Source organism: Akebia trifoliata, chromosome 11 (assembly GCF_017979445.1).
Source record: "Akebia trifoliata isolate Shusen 1 chromosome 11, ASM1797944v1, whole genome shotgun sequence".
In the NCBI taxonomy this organism is placed as follows: Eukaryota; Viridiplantae; Streptophyta; class Magnoliopsida; order Ranunculales; family Lardizabalaceae; genus Akebia; species Akebia trifoliata.
Window position 1 is genome coordinate 8,155,780 of NC_141385.1, and position 21,544 is coordinate 8,177,323.

The window sequence follows — 21,544 nt, forward strand, 5'->3', positions numbered from 1 at the left end:
GAGAGAAATAAAAGGGTGTTTCAGGAAAAGGAAAGTCAACCCCACCCCACTAGTGTTTCTAGAGATTCTGGGTTTTCTCTACTTTGGGTCCAAGCCGAGCAGTGACTTTATTGGGGTTTCATTTGAGGATTTTATTTTCAGATGGGATGTGCTCTATGAAGCATAGTGTTTGAGGGATTTTTTCTGTGTATTTTTTTTTTTTAATGTATCAGGGACTATCTTAGACTTAGCCTCCTTTTATTTATTTCTTTCTTTCTTCTTAATAAAATTTGCACTTAATAAAAAAAAATATTACATAGTTAAAACTCAAATGCAGCCCTTCAAGTAGACGGCTAGACTTGGCTCGGACCAATTACTTAACGGGCCTACATGTAATATCCAAATCCAGTACAAGGCGAACTGAGCCAGTCCAGACAAGGTCAAAGCCTAGGTCACTTACAGCCCCACTCATGGAGTCAAGGGTCCACGTAGAGTGCGATATTGGGGTGGTGGAGCTATCTCACTATTTCCAAAAATGGTAAATGCCATGAAATACATGAGTACGGTCATGTTGATGGAGAGTCTCAACTGTGGGTTGATGTTAAAAAAAATTCAATTATTTAATTTATTTATTTTTAGAGTCATGATAATATGACTTGCCAGGTGGCATAGTTAATCGACTCTCTGATGTGACAAGTTTGGAAATCGTAGATCTATATGTCTTGGGATACGCGATTGCACTTTTCATATAAAGTGTATCCCGAGGCATACAGACTTACGGATCCCGAACTTAACCACGTCACGGAGTCGATTGAGTACACCACCTGCCAAGTCATATCATCAGGACTCTTTCAAAAAGGTCCACCCAAACAAACTTCAAATGTAGTTTGAAAATCCCTTATCCAAAACCCACCAATCAAAAACACCCAACTCACCAAATAAAATCTTTATTCTTCCATTCCCCTCATCACTATCTCCTGCATGTCTTTCCAATACCACAATATCTAAACAGATCAAATTCACTAAAATCACTCAGGACTCATCAAAAATGATCATGGCCTCCACCTTGTTCTCCACTCCAACCTTCACACCCACCATCCATAAACACTCACAACTCGCCCCATCTCATCAATCTTTCCAAGGCCTCAGACCCCTCAAGCCCATTATTGACTCCCCATCTCTCTTTGCTCTCACCAAGAAGACCCACTTTTCCTCCTCCACTAAATTCAACTCTAAATTTGGAGCTAAAGCTGAACTCTTGAACCCATCTATAGTCATCAGCTTGAGCACTGGACTTTCTCTTTTCCTCGGGAGGTTCGTCTTCTTCAACTTTCAACGCGAGAATATATCGAAACAAGGACTACCCGAGCAAAATGGGATTACCCACTTCGAGGCCGGGGATACTCGTGCCAAAGAGTACGTTAGCCTACTCAAATCCAATGACCCGGTTGGGTTCAACATTGTTGATGTCCTCGCTTGGGGCTCCATAGGTCACATTGTTGCTTACTACGTACTAGCAACCTCGAGCAATGGCTATGATCCTAAGTTCTTTTGATTGAACCCAATATGGTTGGCATTTTCATTTTTTCCTCATTTTGATTTTGGTTTTTGTATCATGGATGTTGGTTCACGCTTTATGACATTTCCACTATCGAACAAATCCAATCTCGTAAAGGATTGTTCATGGAACTACTAGCTATCGAGATTCTTTGGACCATATTTCCTAGTTTTTCGCTTGCATTTTTATTGTACGATTTTGGTTAATCCTGGGTATACCATTGCGTTGCCTTCTGACATGTCATGCTTGCTTAGTTTATTAAATCCAATATTGGGTTGCTTTGCATCACCTACCTTTGTTTCTTCTATGTTTTAACTAATGCACAAGAAATGTTGCACGAAGACCAAATATTGCATTTGTTTTATGTTAGTTAAGTAAATGGACAAAATAATCTTAGTTTTAGGAGATATGGTTTGCATTATATTGATTATCTTATGATCATTGGAGTAGAATTGTTATTTAAGGAATTTAGGATTCAAAATTCTTTTGTGGCCTAAATATATGATACATTTGAGGTCGTGTTCGAGTCCATCTTACCCATAACAAAATTGACCCCAAAACAGAATCTACAACAAAAATTCAAAATCAATTATTTTCTATGTTGAATTGAAGTTTAAGTCATTACGGAGGGTTCATCCACCAACATAAAAAATTTGCGATTATGAATGCTGGTACAGAGTAAATATTTTACATCAAAATCAAATTTGTGAACAATGTAAGTACTTCATGCCAATACACTTCTCTAGAGGGTTTCTCTAAATTTGTAAATGTGACATGCAACTTGATGTGTCGATATTTTGTGCAATAATGAAAGACTGAAAGTTAGATCTTCCCACTCATGCAAGTTTCTAGGAATACAGATGCTACGATCCTTTTGATTGGGTTGGATTTTTCAGTTGAAGTTGAGAGCTTGGATAGAATTGACGTTCTCCAAGTTACCAAATTCTAGGTTGCCAACGTTGCAAAATGCTGGGTCATTCTTTTGATCATGTCTCCCAATGGGATCAATGTATCTTTCGCTAACAATAATTTGAATGTCAAAGCCATCCTGATAAGTATTTTGAATTTTAGAATAAAGGTCCGAAGCCAATGACAGTTGTAAGGGCCCTACTTTTGTATTCGCTTTGATCTATCAAATATTTGTCACATCGTTGCCACTAATTCCTAATGATGAGCAGTGTTCTTGGACATTCGGTTAACATTTGCAAAGTTTCCCAAAACCAAATTGACTCGATTTTAAGAACTGATTGATTTTGGTTTAGCAAACCAACTGATTTGTTTGTCATGCATTAGGAATTTTGTAAAGACCATCAGTTTTTAACTATCCAGTTGAACCATTTTTTTAATGGACTCTTTTTGTGTGTGTATGTGTGCTTATCATCGAGTGAGACTAGTCTCACAGTCACGCACCGCCCCCTCGGAAAGTCCTAAGTGCGATTGGTTGATTCAAGGGTCACCTGACCCTAGAGGGCGACCCCAAGGAATTCATTGCTTCGTGGGTTTTCGAACTCTTGACCTACTCTTCCTTACGAGTTTATCAAGGCTCGACTTGGTTTTCAAAGAACCAATCTAAGATACAACCATGAGTCAAGTCAACTTAGTTGGGATTTTTTGGTTTTTCATGCGAAAGATATTGCTTATTATTGATGCAAGCTTATTATGATTGATCGAATTGATCTTTGGGTATATAATGGAAACTTGTTTATGTGATGAATTACCCTATGCACGCACCACTACATATATTGGATTTGATGTTTCTAGGCATCTAAGGTACATTATTCTATATCCCCCAAAAGGCCACCATAGTTATAACATGAGACCCAACTCCCAAAAAGGATGCAATTAACGTACCTTGGGTATACCAAACTGGGGCATTAGTATCATTTAATCAGGTAAAACCGAGAGGTATATAAGTGTATGCATACTGAGGTAACTGAAGCCTGTTCTATCTTATCAACAAGCGTAGCTTATACATAAGCCTAGAACCTTTGAACATGGGTGAGGTCCTAAACCTAAGTCACGAATCGAACCAGAACATTGATACTATCAGGTTGCAATCATGAAGCCCATTTGCTAAAATCAATCAAGCTATCATGCCAATCAAGACAATCGATCAATTTTCCATGCCTTGAAGCCCGTCTCATAAAATTTCAATCTGTTCTAACATATTTTATTTTATCGAACTTGTAATGATAGTTTGGCAACAACAATTTCATATTGTGAATGAATGCTTGGGCGAGCACACGGAGCACTGCTCCGTTCCTAAATTATTTAAAAAATCGGCTGGAATTAATTTCACCATGCACCCAGTGATACTTGGCCGGGCCAAGTTTATTGATTCGTACAATATTTTCAAAATCTTGTCCAAGTGACCCGGTATCTTTTGTTTGTTCCGCTCTTAATATTATAGGGCGAAATTATCTGAAGGCTGAGACGCAATGTAAATCCATCTGGTTAGTGACTGCTCATCAGTTATCACTGCTCAGAATAACAAACCACGAGTTGCCATAAATCAATGAAACTCTATGACAAAGCATGATAAATCATGCAACTCTTTCATATCTTCCTTAAATACATTCTCAACTTGTGCAGCACACTTCACTTCAAGAAACAGTCACTGTCTAATCATCAGTATTAAAAATCTAAACAGAAAAGTGTTTGCTTCCAAACGACACTAAACAACTCATTAAAAGAGTATTTGCTAATTCGCCGCTTTCCCACCACACAAGGAAATGGATGTGAGACAATCCCCACTCCGGACTAGAACTAACTAGGGTTGGCCAACAGTCTTTCCTTGTTGTTGGATCTGCTGAAGAAGAGCCGCGGCCAGCTGCAACGTTGCCTGGAGACGTTTTTGTGGATCCGCTTCCGTCTCTTCTCGACCACCTTGAGATTGGGGAGCCTCGTTCTGTATCTCCGCATGACTAGTTTGAGGACCCATGTGAGCATTCGACGTCTGCTGTTGCATCAACTGTTGCACTAGACCGAACTGGGATGTTGAAGAATCAGAGGAAGATGCATGATTCTGAGAATACGACTTTTGAGATGATGATATAAATTTATGCTCTGATTCTTTACGATCTTTTTCCTCTTGTGATAAAACGGGTCCACTTCCTGATTGCTGCCGTTGTCCAAGAAGAGATGCCAAATGTGCAAGTTGTTCGGATTGTAGCGATGGAATGGTCAGAGACGAAGAAACGTGAGAGATGCCAGGCGTATAATGACTAGAGTTTGGTTCTTGCATGAACATTGGTTTCCCAAAAAGATGATCCTTCGTGTTGGTATCCTCGGAAGAATGGACTGCAGCAACATTATTCGATACTTGGTGGGGAAGTAAATTTCCAGAACCGGGATTTGAATTCTGCAACTTGTGAGGGTAAAAGTTTGATGGATGTGTAGGGTTTTGATGCTGAGTCGGCTGATAATACCTACTACTCTCATTGAGAGATTCGGAAATTCTTCCAGAAAACAACGTCGAAGAAGCCGATCCAGGAATATTTCCCGAATAAAGATCATCACGTCCAGGTTTACTTGATGTCGGGTAAGAAGTCAATGGAGGAAAAGGTTCTGAAGAGTTGATGTAGCTCTGACTCTGACCACCCCAAGCGGTTGACCGTAGGTCAGGTGATATTGTCGGCTTTGAGTATGATATATCCTCGTGAAAAGATGGAAGCTTTGAATCCATTGCCTCGAGTGGATGATTAAGAGACCCAAAATCAGAACCAGCATGTTGGAATCTTAAGATGACTCCAGAGATGCTTAGTTTGCCTGGAACTTTGAGAACTTTCTCTGAAAAATCTGATGGTGGTACAAGAAACAAGGTGGTTTTCTCACCCAATTTAGAAACTGCGGCTCGCTGCTTTTCCCCGAGATAATGCATGAATTCATTGTAGAATGCAATATCAGCATCACTTTCTGGAACAAAGAAAACAATCCAAGCACTAGCGGCTTGATAGAAATGTTGTGCCAGCATATCAAGACCCGTCCTCGCAGTGCAATTTAAGAATTCCGGCCTGAAACATAAGATGTGTCAAGAAGCGACCGTAGCACGCAACATTGCTCAGCTAAAAAAAGAGAGCTGCTATTGGCAACCCAATTAGAATAAAAAGAAAAAGTCAATGGATGAAAATAAGTAAAAAAATTGGGGCGCCAATAGAAACTCTCTTCTTTTTTTCCTTGTTTTAAATTTGTATTAGTTAGATTTAGGACTTTATATGGGCTTTTAATCTAATTATAAACAACTGTTGAAGTTGTTTGAATGTGCTATAATGCTTTGTAATGGTGGAGTAATAACTTGAACCGAACTTTTGTAATGTTTGAATGGTGTGTTTTAATCTTTAATTAGGGGTGTGATTAATAATTTAAGAAATTGGGGTGTAATAAGTAAAAGTTGAAGTGCCAATAGCAGCTCTAAAAAATAATGTTTCATGGGTGTGGGAAGGTGCGCAGGTGGATAGCCTAGTTTTGCCAAGCTTGGGATAGGTAGGTCATACATGTTTTAAGTGGATAACATGCATGTAAACCTAAATAATCACCTAAGAGGAAGAAGAATCTCTTAAACCATATGGGCATGTATTTTAAAAGAAAATCGGTACGACTTACAACTTGATGTCCGAGACTTTTCCAACAGGAAAGCAGCGGGCACGACATACAGGAGTTCCCCCCTTAGCTATCGTCCCTTCCCATTTCCATTCTTCATTCAAAGGAGAGTGATGTGAGTCAGGTGTGAACATTTGCCACTTAACAGGATTTGAAGGTAAAGAACCAGAACCCGCTTCAAACCTATCGGAGCCAGCTTTCCAACGCTCATCTCTTTCCCCGTGAATACGGGTAAAGTTTGGTGGGCGATCAGGGATCCTTTTATAGCTTGAAGACCCAGACCCAACATTTTTCTCGTAGGCCTCATGTTCAGGCAAATCAAGGAATTTCCTTGAAAGGCTAGTATGCTGCCTCTCTTGTCTTGAATCAGAGAAAGGATACTCGGGAAGTTCTTTGTCGGGAAGAAATGATCCCGTCTTAAATTTCTTTGAGAGAAAAGCATCATCGGGCAAGTCTGAAGGATCTTCATAAAATGAACTTTTTTGAGGAAGTCTTCCTGGTGAAAAATCATGCCAGTTGGAATCCCTTTTGTGGCGTACATGGATTTCATCAGATGGACCTAGTTCGGACCGTGGCTCATGCAACCTCATTGGTTCAAAGGTATCAACTCCACCTGTCCATAAAGAACGCTTCCTACCGAACCCAATGACACCAGAATCTCCGGAAACCAAACGAGGAGATTCCATGTAAGGCTCTCCAGATGAATTCATAAAATTTCTGTCTTGTTGAAATTCGGTTGACCATCCAGGATGACTGTTTGAGTTGAAATGTGGAGATGAAGAGGCATTCATCGAGTTCCTTCCATGATCATTCAGGCCAAGTTCACTCTTAGCGAAGCAAATACTTACACGAGGATTATTAAATAATTTCCCTTGAAGAGCTTCTTTTGCCCTGCAAGCCGCCACTACACTCCTGAATTGCACGAAGGCATAGCTACGGCCTTGAAATGCAGTAATCTTCTCTATCTCACCAAATGGCGAAAAAGCCCTCCTTAAAACCATTTCATCAACATTTAAGAAAGCTGGAAACCCTATCCATAACACCTCACTAGGTTCCGCATTCTTATCACCCATCTTAGATTTTTCAGGATAAAATGGTTTGGGACTAGTGGGATGTGTTCTGGAGTCTCTTTGAAATAACGGAGTTCCACGGTCGGCAGAACGCCTTTCATCTCGGCGATGCGGGTACTCCTCATCATGTGATGATGGTAACGACCGTTCCTGTAATTCAAAAGTTACTCAAGATAAGTAAGTACCCGCTCCGATAACATTTGCTCTCAAACTAATATTTTGACCCATTAGTCAGAAGTTTAGCATCTAATGCAACCGAAAATGAAATTTTTTTACATCCTTTCAGCTAGCCTGCAGGACCAGCACTGTATCAAACTGTCAAACAAGGAACAAGAAGCATAGAAAACAAAATATGTATAATCACTTGTGAAACTGCCTACAATAGCGAAGTCTATACATCAAGATTACTCCCAGAAAACAGGAAAAATGGAAAAACACATAGACGTCAACATAAACTTCTTGCACCAAAAAACTCCTTGAGAGTTGAACTCCAATGGAAACTAAAAATTACAATATAAGTCCTCCGGACTAAAGTGGGGAGAACCCACTAACTCAGCCAAATTCCACATTGTTTATTCGTGATTATTGTCAACAACATCTCAGCCAAAAAATAAATAAGTAAAAAAACACCAACAAGACCACAGGCATTCCAACCTATATATTATTTATTTATCATGGAAAATTGCTACAGTTGTCATTGGGTGAATTCCCATTAAGCATATAATTTTTTCTCTGCCAGCTTCAAAAAGGAAAACAAAGGCATGCGAATGTGTGCATGAACATATCTTTATTATTGTAATGAGAGAAGGCAGAGTAGACGTGGTTTGACACCAAAATTTGGATTCCAAAAATGCGCCCCCCCCCCCTCTCTCTTTAACATTTAAACTTAATATAATCAGCATTATTTTGGTCAAAAACCAAGAAAATTGCAATTCCGCATCCCTAAATCACGTTGGTTAGTTTTCAAAATTACAAAATATCCTTTTTATTATGTAATCTTCAAAACCACATGAAAATAATCATCATCATCAAAGAACAAATGAAGATCAGAACCTAAATTTAAGAATAACAAGAAGCAAAAGATGGATTTCAAACTGATGCAAAAATATTTTTACAGCTGTCAAATTTTTACAGTTGTCATCAGGTGAATTCTTGTTAGCATAAGACTTATTCCCTACCCTCTTAAAGAAGGCAAACAAACAGGTCCGGGTGTGTGCATGTAATGTATAATATACATTAAAAAAGAATAAATGAAAATAGTCATCAAACAACATATGAAGATCAGAACCTAAATTTAAGATATTAAGAAGCAAAAGATGGATTTCAAGCTGACACTATAATATTTCCAAGTTTCTACCTGAAACCGGCAACCGTGGGTCGCATCCCATAAAACTCAGATTTTATGTAATTCATATATAACTAAAAAAACTTTAAACAACAATTGTATCTTCCATATCTGCTCTTCAAGTCAGAATTAATTATGTTTCTTTAATTCAGGAAAGAAAAGTGAAATATTTTTCAGACTTCATTATCACAGATTGCAGAAATGTAAGTTGGGCAAGAAAACAAATTTCTTTTTATTTTCTTTTGATGGGAAAGCTGGACTTGAACCCACGACCTCAAAGTTGCTTTGCAACGTGTCAAACCAACTGAGCTATGGATCTTAACCCCATGGCATAAAAAGAATTCTAGATGAAATAAACTAAAGCTGGTCTAGATATCCAAAAAATTCTTCTAAGAAAACAAAACCAATTCTACACTAAACAAAGGTATTGCCCGTCTACTCTGGCTTCTACCATACAAGGGGATCACAAAGAAGTTGCCTGAATATTTACAGCAGAGCAAATATCCGATGAGCTTATACACATACAAACTTAGCATTACACTTGTAACATCTTGCCCATTGCATCAAGTGTTTAGATACCCAATAAGAGTTCTTGACAATATTATTAAAGAATGATAATAAAATTAGAAGAACTGTCAGAATCTGAAATCAATCTTTCTCACCAACAGGATCTTTCTGAACACCAGTAGTTATCTCATTCAACCTTAGCATCACAGGGAGTAGTAGATATGTCAAACTCCAATACAAAAGACAGCTAGATGGGAAAAAAATGCATGCGTGTGCATTGGATGTGTATGTCCGTGGGATACAGCTGTACACCACAGAAACAGAACACCTTCGAGGAATTGACTGTAATGCCCTTAAGTTATGTCATGTGGTATCATAATGCAAGTTCAGTTTAATTCTTGATTCAATTCAGAACTGAAAAGTTGTATTCTCTTTCTTGGATGTTATAAATAAGGACATATACTACCTCATTGTACGATAGATAGAATCATAGAAGCAGAGTTGATGCTTCTAACAGCGTTCAACTATTGCCAGTTGAAAAACAGCTTCATTTATTAATAGATTAATTCATTCCCAACACCATTCAAATTCAAAACCTTGACTCTAGCTGGATCCAATTAAATAACAAGAAGACCACGCTAACCTGGGTAATCGAGATAGAGTTGAATGGTGAAATAGGATTCATTTTGCCAACCTGGGTAGTTGCTATAAATGCGTAAATCAGTTGATATTTGTTCTCACAGTTACAAAACACTGATGCATTTTCTACAAGCGGATGACGCATGTGAAGCTTCTCGAGTGATTGCCATGTCGACGTCATAGTGCAACAATAAGCCATGTTTTTGGTATCTTTTACTGTTTGGTTTGCCCCATTTTCCTCTCTTTTTTTCCTAATATTTTCATCTGAAAGAAGGGTTGAGGTAATGTTTTGTTTTTTGTGGATCAAATCCATTTCCCATTGTTATTTCTTGTCTTGGCTTCATTTTCTGTTGATTCTATGTATACGTTTGGATTAGCTTCATGGAATACTTCTAGATTCAATAGGGAGCTAGAAGTACTCTTCCATGCGTTTAGATCATTTATTGAGCTCCAAGATATGTTCTTGCAAAGAGTAAAACAGATTTTTTTTTCCAGAGTAACAAATATGGGCTTAGGAGATTTGCTCTTGCGAAAAGTAAAATTTTTGTCAAAATAATGATTCATAATTACATAATTACAAAATTACACATCTTCAAAATCGTAATTACCATTCGTGTCCCTAACTCTATTTCCTAAAATACATTGTCTTCTTCACCATTTTCATCACAGCATTGGTTCCTTCTACCTCCATCAACCATTTTCATCAACTCTGTTCCAATTCTTCCTAAGATATGTTTTTCACATCCATCACACTTGAATGAACTTCAAAACTTAAATGAAACCCCACCTTCAGTGATTTTTTTTTTCCGGACAAGTCAAAGCTTTATTAAAGGAAGTCAAGGTGGCCTCAAGAAGAAAGTAGTACAAAAGCTACAATCACTAGTCACAAACAAGATCCCACCTAAACAAAAAATTCTCAAAAGAAAAACCCCTAAATTCTGCATTTGTTACACCAATAATGTATAAAACCAACTATAGAAAAAATCACATCTTGAAGAGGTTACTCTTTCTCGTCAAAAAATCCTTTTCATTTCTTTCTTTCCATAGGTCCAAACAAATGGCATAAGGAACTAAGCCCCAAAGAAACATCTCTATACCAGACAACTTTTTGGCCCTCCAACTAAGAAGAAGCTGAAAGAAAGACCCGGGGGTGCAGCAAGACAGGTGGAATAAGGAAGGAAATGAGACTACACCGAGGTAGCAAAAGAATAATGAATGAGCAAGAGGTCAGATGATTCCCCACTTGCCTTGTATAAGAAACAAAAGTTTGCAACAAACGTACCCCTAGACCTAAGATTATCCAAAGCCAAAGTTTGCCCAAGGATGCAGTCCAAACAAAGCAAGAAATTTTTTATGGGATCAAAGGATGCCAAATATCTTTTATTGGGAAATTTACTTCCCTTCCCCCTTCTAGTGATTGATAAAAGGAGCTCAAAGAGAAGTGCTTGTCATGAGTCCCTTTCCAAAGCCTAGAGTCTTTTGCCTGGGAGCCGCTAGCATAGTTATTGTTTACCCTCTTTTTATTTAAGAGGGTAAACGGAGTTGGGAATGCATATTTCAAAGGAATCTAGCTACAGCAACAATCCTCCCAAAAAGGGACACTGTTACCATTCCCTACTTCGAACTCACAATGCAATCTGATCTAGCGACTACTCCAACCCATTGGATCTTCCCCGTATTTTTCTTTCCAAAGCCATCCACCTTCATGCCAAACCTCGACAATTACTTGCCCAAGAATGCCCGATTCATGACCCTAAGCCTCCTAATCCCAAGACCTTTTTTTTTCTCTGTCCCAAAAACAATCTTTCAGTTGACCAAATGAAGTTTCTTATTCCTCTCACGATCATGCCAGAGGATATCCCTGGTCAACTTCTCCAATTGGGCTTCCACCTTCTTAGAAATTGTAAAAAGAGACGGGAAATAAAGAATGCTTGCCAAAGTGTTCTTGATAAGTGTTAGCTTACCACCTTTGGAAAGGTATCTTGCCTTCAATACTCCTAGTCTCTTCCTTACACGTTCTACAACTGGATCCCAAAGCTAAGGGCTTTATAAACTGCTCTTAAAGTAAGGATCAGATAGTAGGAAGGCAAGGTACCAACTTGACAACCTAGAAAGTCCGCCCAAGCATTTAAATCTGGAACAGGCCAGACCGCATAGATTTTGCTTTTCTCGAAATGACGGGCAAACTAGACACAGCTTCAAAACAACCCAAGATACCCTTCAAAAAGGCAAACCTAATCCGTTATTGCATCTAAGGATATGAGAGTGTCATCCGCAAATTGCAAATGCGAGAGTGTCGACCCTAAGGAACCGCCCCCAAACCCTCTTCAAGACCCTAATTGCATTACTCTCAAGATCATTCTACCCAACAGTTCCACCACAATGTTGAAGAGGAAGGGGGACATAGGGTTGCCCTGCCTTAACCCTCTAAAGCTTCTGAAAAAACCAATTGGATACCTATTGACCAGAATCGAGACGTTGTGGATACATATTTTTTAATCCACCCAATCCATCCTTTATCAAAGCCCCTACGACTTCTTGGATAACACAAGGAATTCCAATTAACATGATTGTATGCCTTCTCAGTATCAATTTTACAAACTACACCAAATTTTCTTAATTTCTTCCTTAAGTCAATGCATTCATTTTCCATCAATCCCATTCAAAATTTGATGACCTTGACAAAAACCCCTTACTCTCTCTCAATTATGTCTAACAGTACCTTTTTCATTCTCGATGCCCAGTAGCTTTGAGATGATTTTGTACACCAAATGCACTAGACTTATGGGTCTAAAATCCAAAAGCTCCTTAGCCCCATCCTTTTTTGGAATCAACGAGATGAAAGTACTATTGGGCCCAATATCTAAAACCGACCTTCAAAGAAAGTCTTCCAGGGCCAACATCAAATCTTCCTTAATGGTTTCCCACCCAAATTTGAAGAAAGTCGAAGGAAACCCACCCAGGCTTGGAGCCTTGTCCTCGTTGAGATTACATATGGCTTGGAACACTTATTCCTCTCCAAACGGTCTTTCAAGCCAATCCTTCAATATTTGAAGAAATAACATCGAACCCCAAGTTGGCCAAAACCGGCCTACTCTCAAACTCTTCATAATAGAGTTTTTGATAGAACCCCACAATTGAATCCCTGATCTTGGCCTTGTCTCCCACCAAAACCCCATCAACAACGATTTTCGAAATAAAGTTGCACCTTTTATTAGAGTTTGCTACTCGGTGAAAAGAATTTTGAATTATTGTCCCCCTCCTTCAACTAACTCATCTGGGATTTTTGTTTCCGACTAATTTCCTCCATAAAGACAAATCTTTTGCAACTCCGTTCTTAGATTAACTCTAGCTACTCTTTCCTTACCAGAAACCCTTGCAACAACCTCTCCCTCCCTACCAATCCTTTAAATCTCTTCCACAATGGACTTCTTATTTACCTCAATCCGACCAAATCACTCTTTGTTCCACACTTTCAAGTTGATTTTTAGGCCTTCAATTGTTCCTTAAACCTTACTCCCGACCTTGAATCAACTTTATAGGAGATCCACCACAACGCCACCAACTTTGAAAAGCTTGCGTGCTTTAACCACATGTTGTCGGTTCAAGATTAACCCGACATCCAAAAGGATTGGAGAGTGATTTGAAGTTGAACTTGGTAACGCTGACTAGATAACTGATCCAAAAGGCTCTTCTCAATTTGAGGGTGAGAAATCTGTCAATTCATATTAGAATTGGTTTTTATTGGTTATTAGACAAAGTGAAACACTTACCCACCAAGGAATCCAAACTCATCTGTGTTCACAAATTTTGCAACAATTTTCATGCCCTTAGAAGATCCCCGCCCCCCCCCCCTTCTCCGAAATGAATCTAATCGTGTTAAAATCACTACTGACACACCAAGATCTACTTGAATGGGAAGTCAGGATACCTAGCTCTCCCAAAGTTGCTTCCTTTCCCAATCCAAAGAAGACTCGTAGACTCTTGAGAACACCCTGGACAAATCTTTTCTGACACTTCTACACAACACTAGCACGAGAAAGGCCCCTAATAAATGATCCTTGACTACAAACCAATTGCATCCCACAAGATCACTATATCCCGTACAAAACCCATCGCTGGAAGAGTAATCCACCTAATTGAGCTTATACCCCGTAAATCAAGGTCAAGGTTGTTATTCAAAGAACTCATCTTTGTCTCGAGTAAAACAACCAAATGGGGTTTATGAGACCGAATTTGATCTTTCACAACTGCCTTCTTCAAAAGCTCACCCAAGCCCCGTACATTCCACAACAAAATTTCAACTACCATTTATACAAACGCAACCCTTTCCTCTTCATCTACTTTTGTTTGCCTTAAGAAAAAATATACTCGTAACTTTTTCCAACACTTCAACTGCTTTTCTTAACCTCGGTTTAAACTTTATTTTCCTGATTGAGCTTTCTCCTTCCCCAACAGAGTCTGGGATACCATCCCTATCTTGAATAGGTCTCATAATGACCCTTCCTTAGCTTATCGACAAAACTCATTTTAGCATAACCAAAATGGGAATCAGAACCCTAAAGAGTTTCAGCAAAACCTAGGTTATATTTACAGAGGTAACAGTAGAGGCATGTTATTGCTAAGAAGTTTGGGGTGAAAATGCAGGGGTGGGAGGTGATGGTGCTCATAGATCTTATGGGTCTGGTGTTTGGAAAGGGCTGTCGAACGTTCTTCCGGTATTTAGAAAAAAAGTGCACTTAGGAATTAGGAGTAATAGGGTATGTTTATGAGAAGATTGTTGGTGTTGGAAGGCTTCTCTCAAAGACCAAGATCCAAAGCTCTTTGTGGTACCTCGAAAAGAAGGGCAGACGATTTCTTCTTTCTTACGATGTTGTGGGAAATGCTATTTCATGCTATTGTGTTGATATAATTCTGATTTGGGTTGATCAAGAAGATAGTAGAGTGTGGGAAGGGGCTCAAGAAGTCAATTTTCTGTTGGATCATTTTATTACTCGTTGGGGGCAGAAAAATGTTTGTTCCTTTCTAGCTACAGTCATATTATGGGGTACTAAGGTTCCTTTTAAAAAATCATTCTTCATGTGATTGGTGCCTTTGGGTAAAAGATTTACCATTGATTAGTTAATTAAAAGACGATTTTATGGGCCAAATTTTGTTATCTTTGTAATGAGTGAGAAGAGGTAGTTGATTATATTCTTATTTGTCGTTCCTTGGCTCAGAAGATATGATCACATTGTCTAGATCTTTTTGGAGTGGTTGGGTGATTTCCTCAGTCAATCTATCCTTGGTCCAATATTGGTTACAATACGGGAGTGGGTTCTCATCTTTTATGAGAACGTTATGGAGCCTTGCTCCATTCGCTATTTTGTTAGGGTTTGTGGAAAGAAAGAAATAACAGGATTTAGAGTACTGAACATTATGTGCAAGAATTAGTTATCTCGATTTTAGGGATTTTATTTTATTTATTTTGTGTAAAGTGTTCAGTTAGGGGAGTTTTTTTTTTATGATTTTGTGGGGAGATGGAAGTAGGTATGTAATCTTGAAGATATGTAATATGTGTTGGGGTGGTTGTCGGTTGTGTTCAATTTTTCTCTGTTGGGTTGGTCAGCTCGACCACACTTTTTATGTTTAATAAAATCCTTTTACTTATTAAAAAAATAATCTACCTCTTTGTTTTAGTGCTTGGCACAATTGAAACAAAATTCCAATCGAAGACTCGTGTCTTGATCTCAGGAAGTTGCACAAGTGTCCTCATATTGTAGATATTATCCGTACATTCATAAACTACTCTACCTCCTTGTTTTAGTGTTCGGTATTATTGAAACACAATTCCTCATGATTGAGAGGAAGGATTTGGCTTTGCATCACCCTTTGCATCTCGGGCCAGGTCTGAATTGTTTCTTTTTAATACTAAATCCTCGTCATTTGAACTTGTTGCCACCATGATTAAGCATAACCCTTCAATTTGATAGCCACTAGCTTGAACTTCCTATTATCAAGTAGCTCTAGGTACTTGAACACTCTCTCAGCCATGTTCAAATGGTCCTAGTCCATAACTTCTTCTAGTTATTATTTTTAGTAAATTTTGGTATATCCACTTTGACATGTGAATCTATATCTTGATAACCTTCACTACCTCAATCAATGTTTCCTTTGTTCTTCCTCTCGCTCTTTTAGAACCTTCATCGTATGCGTTCTTGGTTTTGCATGTCTATTCTTAAAAATTTTGCCAGATAAGTTTCTTCCCCAAACCAACTAACAAATTTGAGCAGAGAAGAGGGTGCTGAGGTACCGATAGAGAGAGTTCTATCGATCTTCTCCTGCTGTGATATTTTAGGGTTTTGTATATATGATTGTTTTTATATCAGAAGCTTCCCCTCCAAATTACTTAGTTTGGACCATGGCAAGTTGTCAGATTGTGAATATTGCAAGGGTTTTGTGCATCATCACCAAGGGAATATTAGGGGAAACTCACTTTAATGGAAGTAAAAAGTACACAGAAAGTTGAAATAATGAGAATGGTTCTGCCATTAAGGGTTATGTGGACCATCAGAGCTCATGGATTTCACAGTTCATGCACACCAAAAACCTCCAAAAAATTATAAATTGAAGGACTTTAAAATTTAAAAGAAGTGGACTAATCAAGTTGCTTCCATCAAGGCATCTCAACACACCTTAGAATTTACTGTCTGTCTTCCGTTCACATAAATGCGCATGAATTTTTTTGCATTGCTTGTTAATGTGTGCCTTAACATGAAATAGGGGCGGACGAGATTTATGTTGGGCTTTTTTGCTTGGATAATTTGCATCTAGTGGGGTGTGATTCATGTTGTTCATTTATAGCATGTTCTTTTACTTTCTTAACTACTATGATCACACTGGTCAAAAGAAATCGCAGATACACTGCTTGATAGTTATAGATTTAATGAACCAATTATAACAAGTGAAACACTTCTTTCATATCATGTGTACAGGTGCTTAAATAGTTGTATCATGAGCATTAATGCTCATATAGTTGTCTATCAAGAAGTGGAGAAACATTATGAATAAACAATAAAAAGGAATAAATAAGGTGAAGACTGAGCTGTTAAAGATGAACAGACTAGGAAATATATTATTGGCAATAAAATTTAAAATAATGCTAGCTGGAATCCACAACATGTGTGCCATTAACCCTTCATGATCAGTTTTCCTAGTTCAAGATATTTAAATTGCAGCTAATAAATCAAAGCTTCATAATAGAGAGATCGACCAAAAGTGGATAATGAAATAAGGTGTTTTGCTCCAAGTCCAACCACTTAAATTTGTGTTGCTTGTAAATTACATTTGGTTCAAGGTGAAGATCCAATGGCATTCTTCATCTCAAGTCTTCTCAACTACCTCGGTTTCAGAAGCAATAGAAAGATTCTTAGTTCTATCTTATAGATCCTAGAAGCTATCCCAAGTGCCAACGTAGGAGCTGAAAGTATCAAAGCTCATTCTTATAGTGGTTTTCCATGAATGTAAGAACTTAGGAGCATTACAAAGCTGGTTCTTATACAATACAAAACCTTGTGCCCATACAGATGTCGTATATTTTGAACGTGTACATCACATGATCATATTAAAATGTTGTTTGGCGGTCCAATGACGACTATAGAACATCATGAAGTTCTTATTGGAATATTTTATTTTTGTGGTGGAAGTTTGAAGGGGATAGCTGGGGAAAAGTTGTTTGGCAGTCCAATTACCATATAACACCGTGGAGTTCTTATTGGCATATTTTATTTTAGTGGTGCAGAGGGGGGTGCAGAAGCATGGGCTCTTTATTATCTTGTCATTGAACTCTCTGGCTCTTATATGTACAATGTGAAAATTTTGTGCCAATAGAGAAAAGAGGAATGCATCTATGAAATAGCATACACTAGAGTACCCCAGAGGAGGATGTAATAAAGAGAACCACAATAACTAGTGTTGCTTCGTCGTATACATGAGCAATGAATTTTTATGTACACAGGGAAAGACCCTTCCTAATTTTACTTCTTTCTTTAATAATTTCCTCATAAAAATAACTCCAAATTGGTATTCTTTGTTTTATAACTTAAAATAAGTATGCTATCAATGCATGGTTTATTTCATTTTAGCTAGTTTAATTCGTTTTCAGTTATTAGAATTGCACATTGTACTTCTCAGATAGGGAACCAGAAGTCTAGTTCTTAGTTTTTTTATACCTTTTGAGTCCAACACAGATGGGAAAGTACTAAAAAAAATATAAAAGAAGATATTTAACCAGGAAGTAAGTGCCTTCACTAAAGAATACAAGGGCATGGATGTTTAATGGAGAACATAGCAATATTATATGTAAAGTGTGCTTCACCATTCACATCGATAAAAAGGAAAACAGATACTCAAACAACAAAGTTGCCTGGATTAATGGAATGGGTCTGATCTTGCACCAAGTTAATAAAACATCATATTCCTGGGGCTTTAAGTGAACCTACAAAGGTTTGTGATCAACTCCCTTTTCTCATTTATTTAAATAGTAAAAAAGGATTATTAATGAGAGAATTGCAAAATAGAGTCCCCCAATGTAGGAAGAGTGACAATTGACTTGTTGCACATCAATTGGAGATGACTTGGCTCATGGATTAAAAGTTAACACTTGACAGACTTAACCAATTCAAACCAGCAGATATATCTACAATATCCATGCTATCGACTTCATGCCCACACACTTTTCCAAACAAATTTTATTTTATTTTCATATGCTTTGATTTCAGCTATTATTATATTGTTTGTTAAGTTATGATTTTTATGTACATCAACTAATTTAAATACAATTTTCCCAATTTCATATTTAACATGGAGAAAAAATTTGTCAAGAATAACATACTGAACAAATTGCACAGAGATGTGGGCTTATTGAGTTTTGGAGTCGGTATGTTTTCAACAATGGCACACACATCCATGTCCCATAGGTGAGTAGAAATATAAACTTGGGGGGGGGGAGCATTTTCAATTGATAAACTGCTTTTCCTCTGGTCCACCAGAATTTTTAATCCAAGTGAGACCCACAGAGAAGATGTCATGTCCGTGTCTGCATTACATGCGTGAGTAGAAATATATCTTGGGGGGAGGGGGGGTATCTTTATCAATAGATTTTCTTTTTCCTCTGTTCCACCAGAATCTTTAATCTATATTGGCCCAACAAAGATGTCAGTATCATCCCTATTCATCACAATAGGACTCAGATGATTATTTTCACTTTCTACGAATCATTAAGATTTTTCCTCCCCTTGATTAATGTTAAGGAATCACACATGCCAGAAATGAAATCAAATGCAGGCATCACACATTCCTAAGTTTAAGCATTATCTACAATTGTCAATGAATCACAAAATTTTCCCTCTTTTGCAAGGTAAGTGATAACCGAAAAGGAATCAAAATCCACTAAGGCCACTTCAGTAAGATACTTCATATTTTCTCTCCTTAACTTGGTAACTGTTAATAGATTTCTTGTTTTTTAAAAGAATTTTTTTTTTTTTTTGTAACAGCTCTAAGATGTGTGTTCATACAATTTGTGTTTCTTCTTTAAGGTTGGACTTAGGTTCTTCGTTTCATTGCTCCAAAAGGTTATTATGGAGTATAATCCCTTTTGCAGCCAGTTGGGGGATTTGGAAGGTACAGAACCACCGGATGTTTGAAGGGAAGAAGCTTTTGTTCCATGACATCATCACTTCAATCATAGACTAATAATTTCATTGGTGTAAGTTATTTAAAAAGTTCATGGGAGTTTTCTTTGAAGACTTTTTAGTTCATTGGGATAGAATTTGGAATATCGTTGGGGGTAGTGTAAGGGACGTTATCTTGGTTGTATCTTCATATATTGTTCTTTGTTGATTATCTCAACAAGCTTTTTACAATAATCTCATTTTACTTATATAAAAAATGTGTTTCTTCTTAACACAATACAGAATAGCCTTGCGGGACCAATAAAAAAAATCCTAAAGCAAAGATGCTTCATATGAATATTACAAAGCAAATGTAACATCGATAAACATGATAATGGGAATCATTGTTGCATGAATGGGTCCCAACACTTCCTGGATTAATGTTGCCAATTTTCGTGAATAGGTGTGTTTCTTGACCATCAACATAATCCTCAAAAAACCATGCACCTTTTAACCAGTTTTTTGTTCTCTGAAGTGCCAGCTTCAAACCTTAATAAGAACACAGAGACGTTCAAATCATGCATTAGGAGAAATTGATTATTGTTGTGTAAATGTATTGTATTCTGTTGGGGGTACATTGAGTTGTGGGGTCGGACCAAATTTTTTAGGGTTATGGAAAGGGCAATTGTGTAATAATTTTTTAAGGGTTTTCTCATTTTGGGGGAGAGGCATTTTCGTTGCGCCTATTTTTTCTACAGATCTCTAGGGCTGTAAAACTCAAAAGGAGATAGTGATTGGATTTTTTATTTGATCCATGGACATAGTCACAATGCCCAACCATGTAAATCCTTGTGTTTTATATGCGATTTTCTGTTCTCTTTGCTTCTTCGTTTTTAAAAAAAATTATCTCCTGGAACACAAATGCATAAATCGCTATCATATTCCCTCGTTGGCGGTTGCAAAACTTGGTTAATTTTGTTAATCGATCCACGATTCTCATTTTATTGGTCTCCTTAGTTGTTCAAATTCTAAACTACTATAGTGTATAATACCGAAATATACAAGAAAAAAAAAACAAAAAATACATATAAATGCATCGAATCAAGCCGGATGGATAGAGAGATTTGACACAACTAACCGCCTTAGCGAACTCGATTTTAAGGGGCAAGCCTTGAAGTCCTTTCATTGCTATAATGGCGTCTTCATCCTTTTTGAAGTTAACAAAGGCATAACTGCGGCCCGGTTGAAAGGCGATGCTTTCGAGCTCTCCGAATCGCAAAAATTGCTCTGAAAGAGCGCTCTCGGATATGTGGTGAGGCAAATTCCCGACCCAGAGGTGCCGCGATGGTGGCGCATTTCTTCGCCCCCCGTGATGATGCGCCCCCGACTTATCTTCCGATCTTGGAGGAGAATAGTCCCTCCGATATCTCTCTCTTTCTCTTTCTCTTCCTCCTCGGCCGATCTACACCAAGCTCAGCCATTATTAATCCAGTTTCTTTCTAGTTAAAAAAAAAAAAAAAAAAAAAGACAAAAACCCTAACCCTAACCCTAAAAAAATAACGAGTTAACTGAATTGAGGAAATAAAGTTTCAGAAATTTGAGATTCGGAGTAAATTAGGGATGAACTAACCATCGTGTGGATATTGGATTCGTCAGCAATTTTGAAGAAAGTAGAATGTGATGTGATGTGATGAGATTTGAGAGCGAGAGACCACACAATTACCAGTCGATAGGAACTATGACGACGGTATCATCTTATAACTAGATAGATTCTATTGGCACACAAACTTCTACTAACAACACATCAATCCTTCTGAAGTCAACCGGTTGTTTACCTAGAGATTGGTGTCTTTCAAAAATCATAATTTGATTAAACAAAATCACTAGTGTGAATCATAACGCCCATACATCCTTACATGACATATTTTCTTCCATGTATCACTATGCTAAGTGGTTTTGTCTAATTTTGTGCTTAATGGGAGACTAATATGTTACTACTAATACCAAATATAAATGTATACACATTATGGTAAAGTAAAAGTATAAACATCAAAATATGATCGTATTAGTATCTATTACATGAATCAATAACCAAATTAAATCTTGTTTAGACCCATTTCACATGCATGGCCATTATAAGTCTTTGTCGATAGGACTTTGGTCATTGGATTCGTAATCATGTGGTCTATCAGGACAT

General features: G+C 37.7%; 1 protein-coding gene and 1 pseudogene across 1 annotated transcript; one reads left to right on the plus strand and one right to left on the minus strand.

The window, feature by feature from the left end:
• The first annotated feature begins 1,033 nt into the window (after nt 1-1,033).
• Nucleotides 1,034-1,534, plus strand: LOC147390711 (photosystem I reaction center subunit V, chloroplastic pseudogene; annotated as a pseudogene).
• Nucleotides 1,535-4,063: 2,529 nt separating this feature from the next.
• LOC147390712 (RNA recognition motif (RRM)-containing protein) lies at nt 4,064-21,138 on the minus strand. Its single transcript, XM_086417176.1, has 4 exons — nt 20,978-21,138; nt 20,486-20,809; nt 6,140-7,356; nt 4,064-5,550 (listed from the first exon to the last, which is right to left on the minus strand). Exons 1-4 carry the CDS (start codon nt 20,978-20,980, stop codon nt 4,308-4,310), a joined length of 2,787 nt encoding a protein of 928 aa, XP_086273302.1. The 5' UTR covers nt 20,981-21,138; the 3' UTR covers nt 4,064-4,307.
• Nucleotides 21,139-21,544: the final 406 nt, after the last annotated feature.

Bases quoted from the DNA above. Each gene is read 5' to 3' on its own strand.
- LOC147390712 (XM_086417176.1), bottom strand. The intron at 7,357-20,485 runs GTTAGTTGTGTC...TTTGAATTACAG, and splicing joins AAATCGAGTTCGCTAAGGCG to GAACGGTCGTTACCATCATC. The intron at 5,551-6,139 runs GTAAGTCGTACC...CTTATGTTTCAG, and splicing joins AAAGTCTCGGACATCAAGTT to GCCGGAATTCTTAAATTGCA.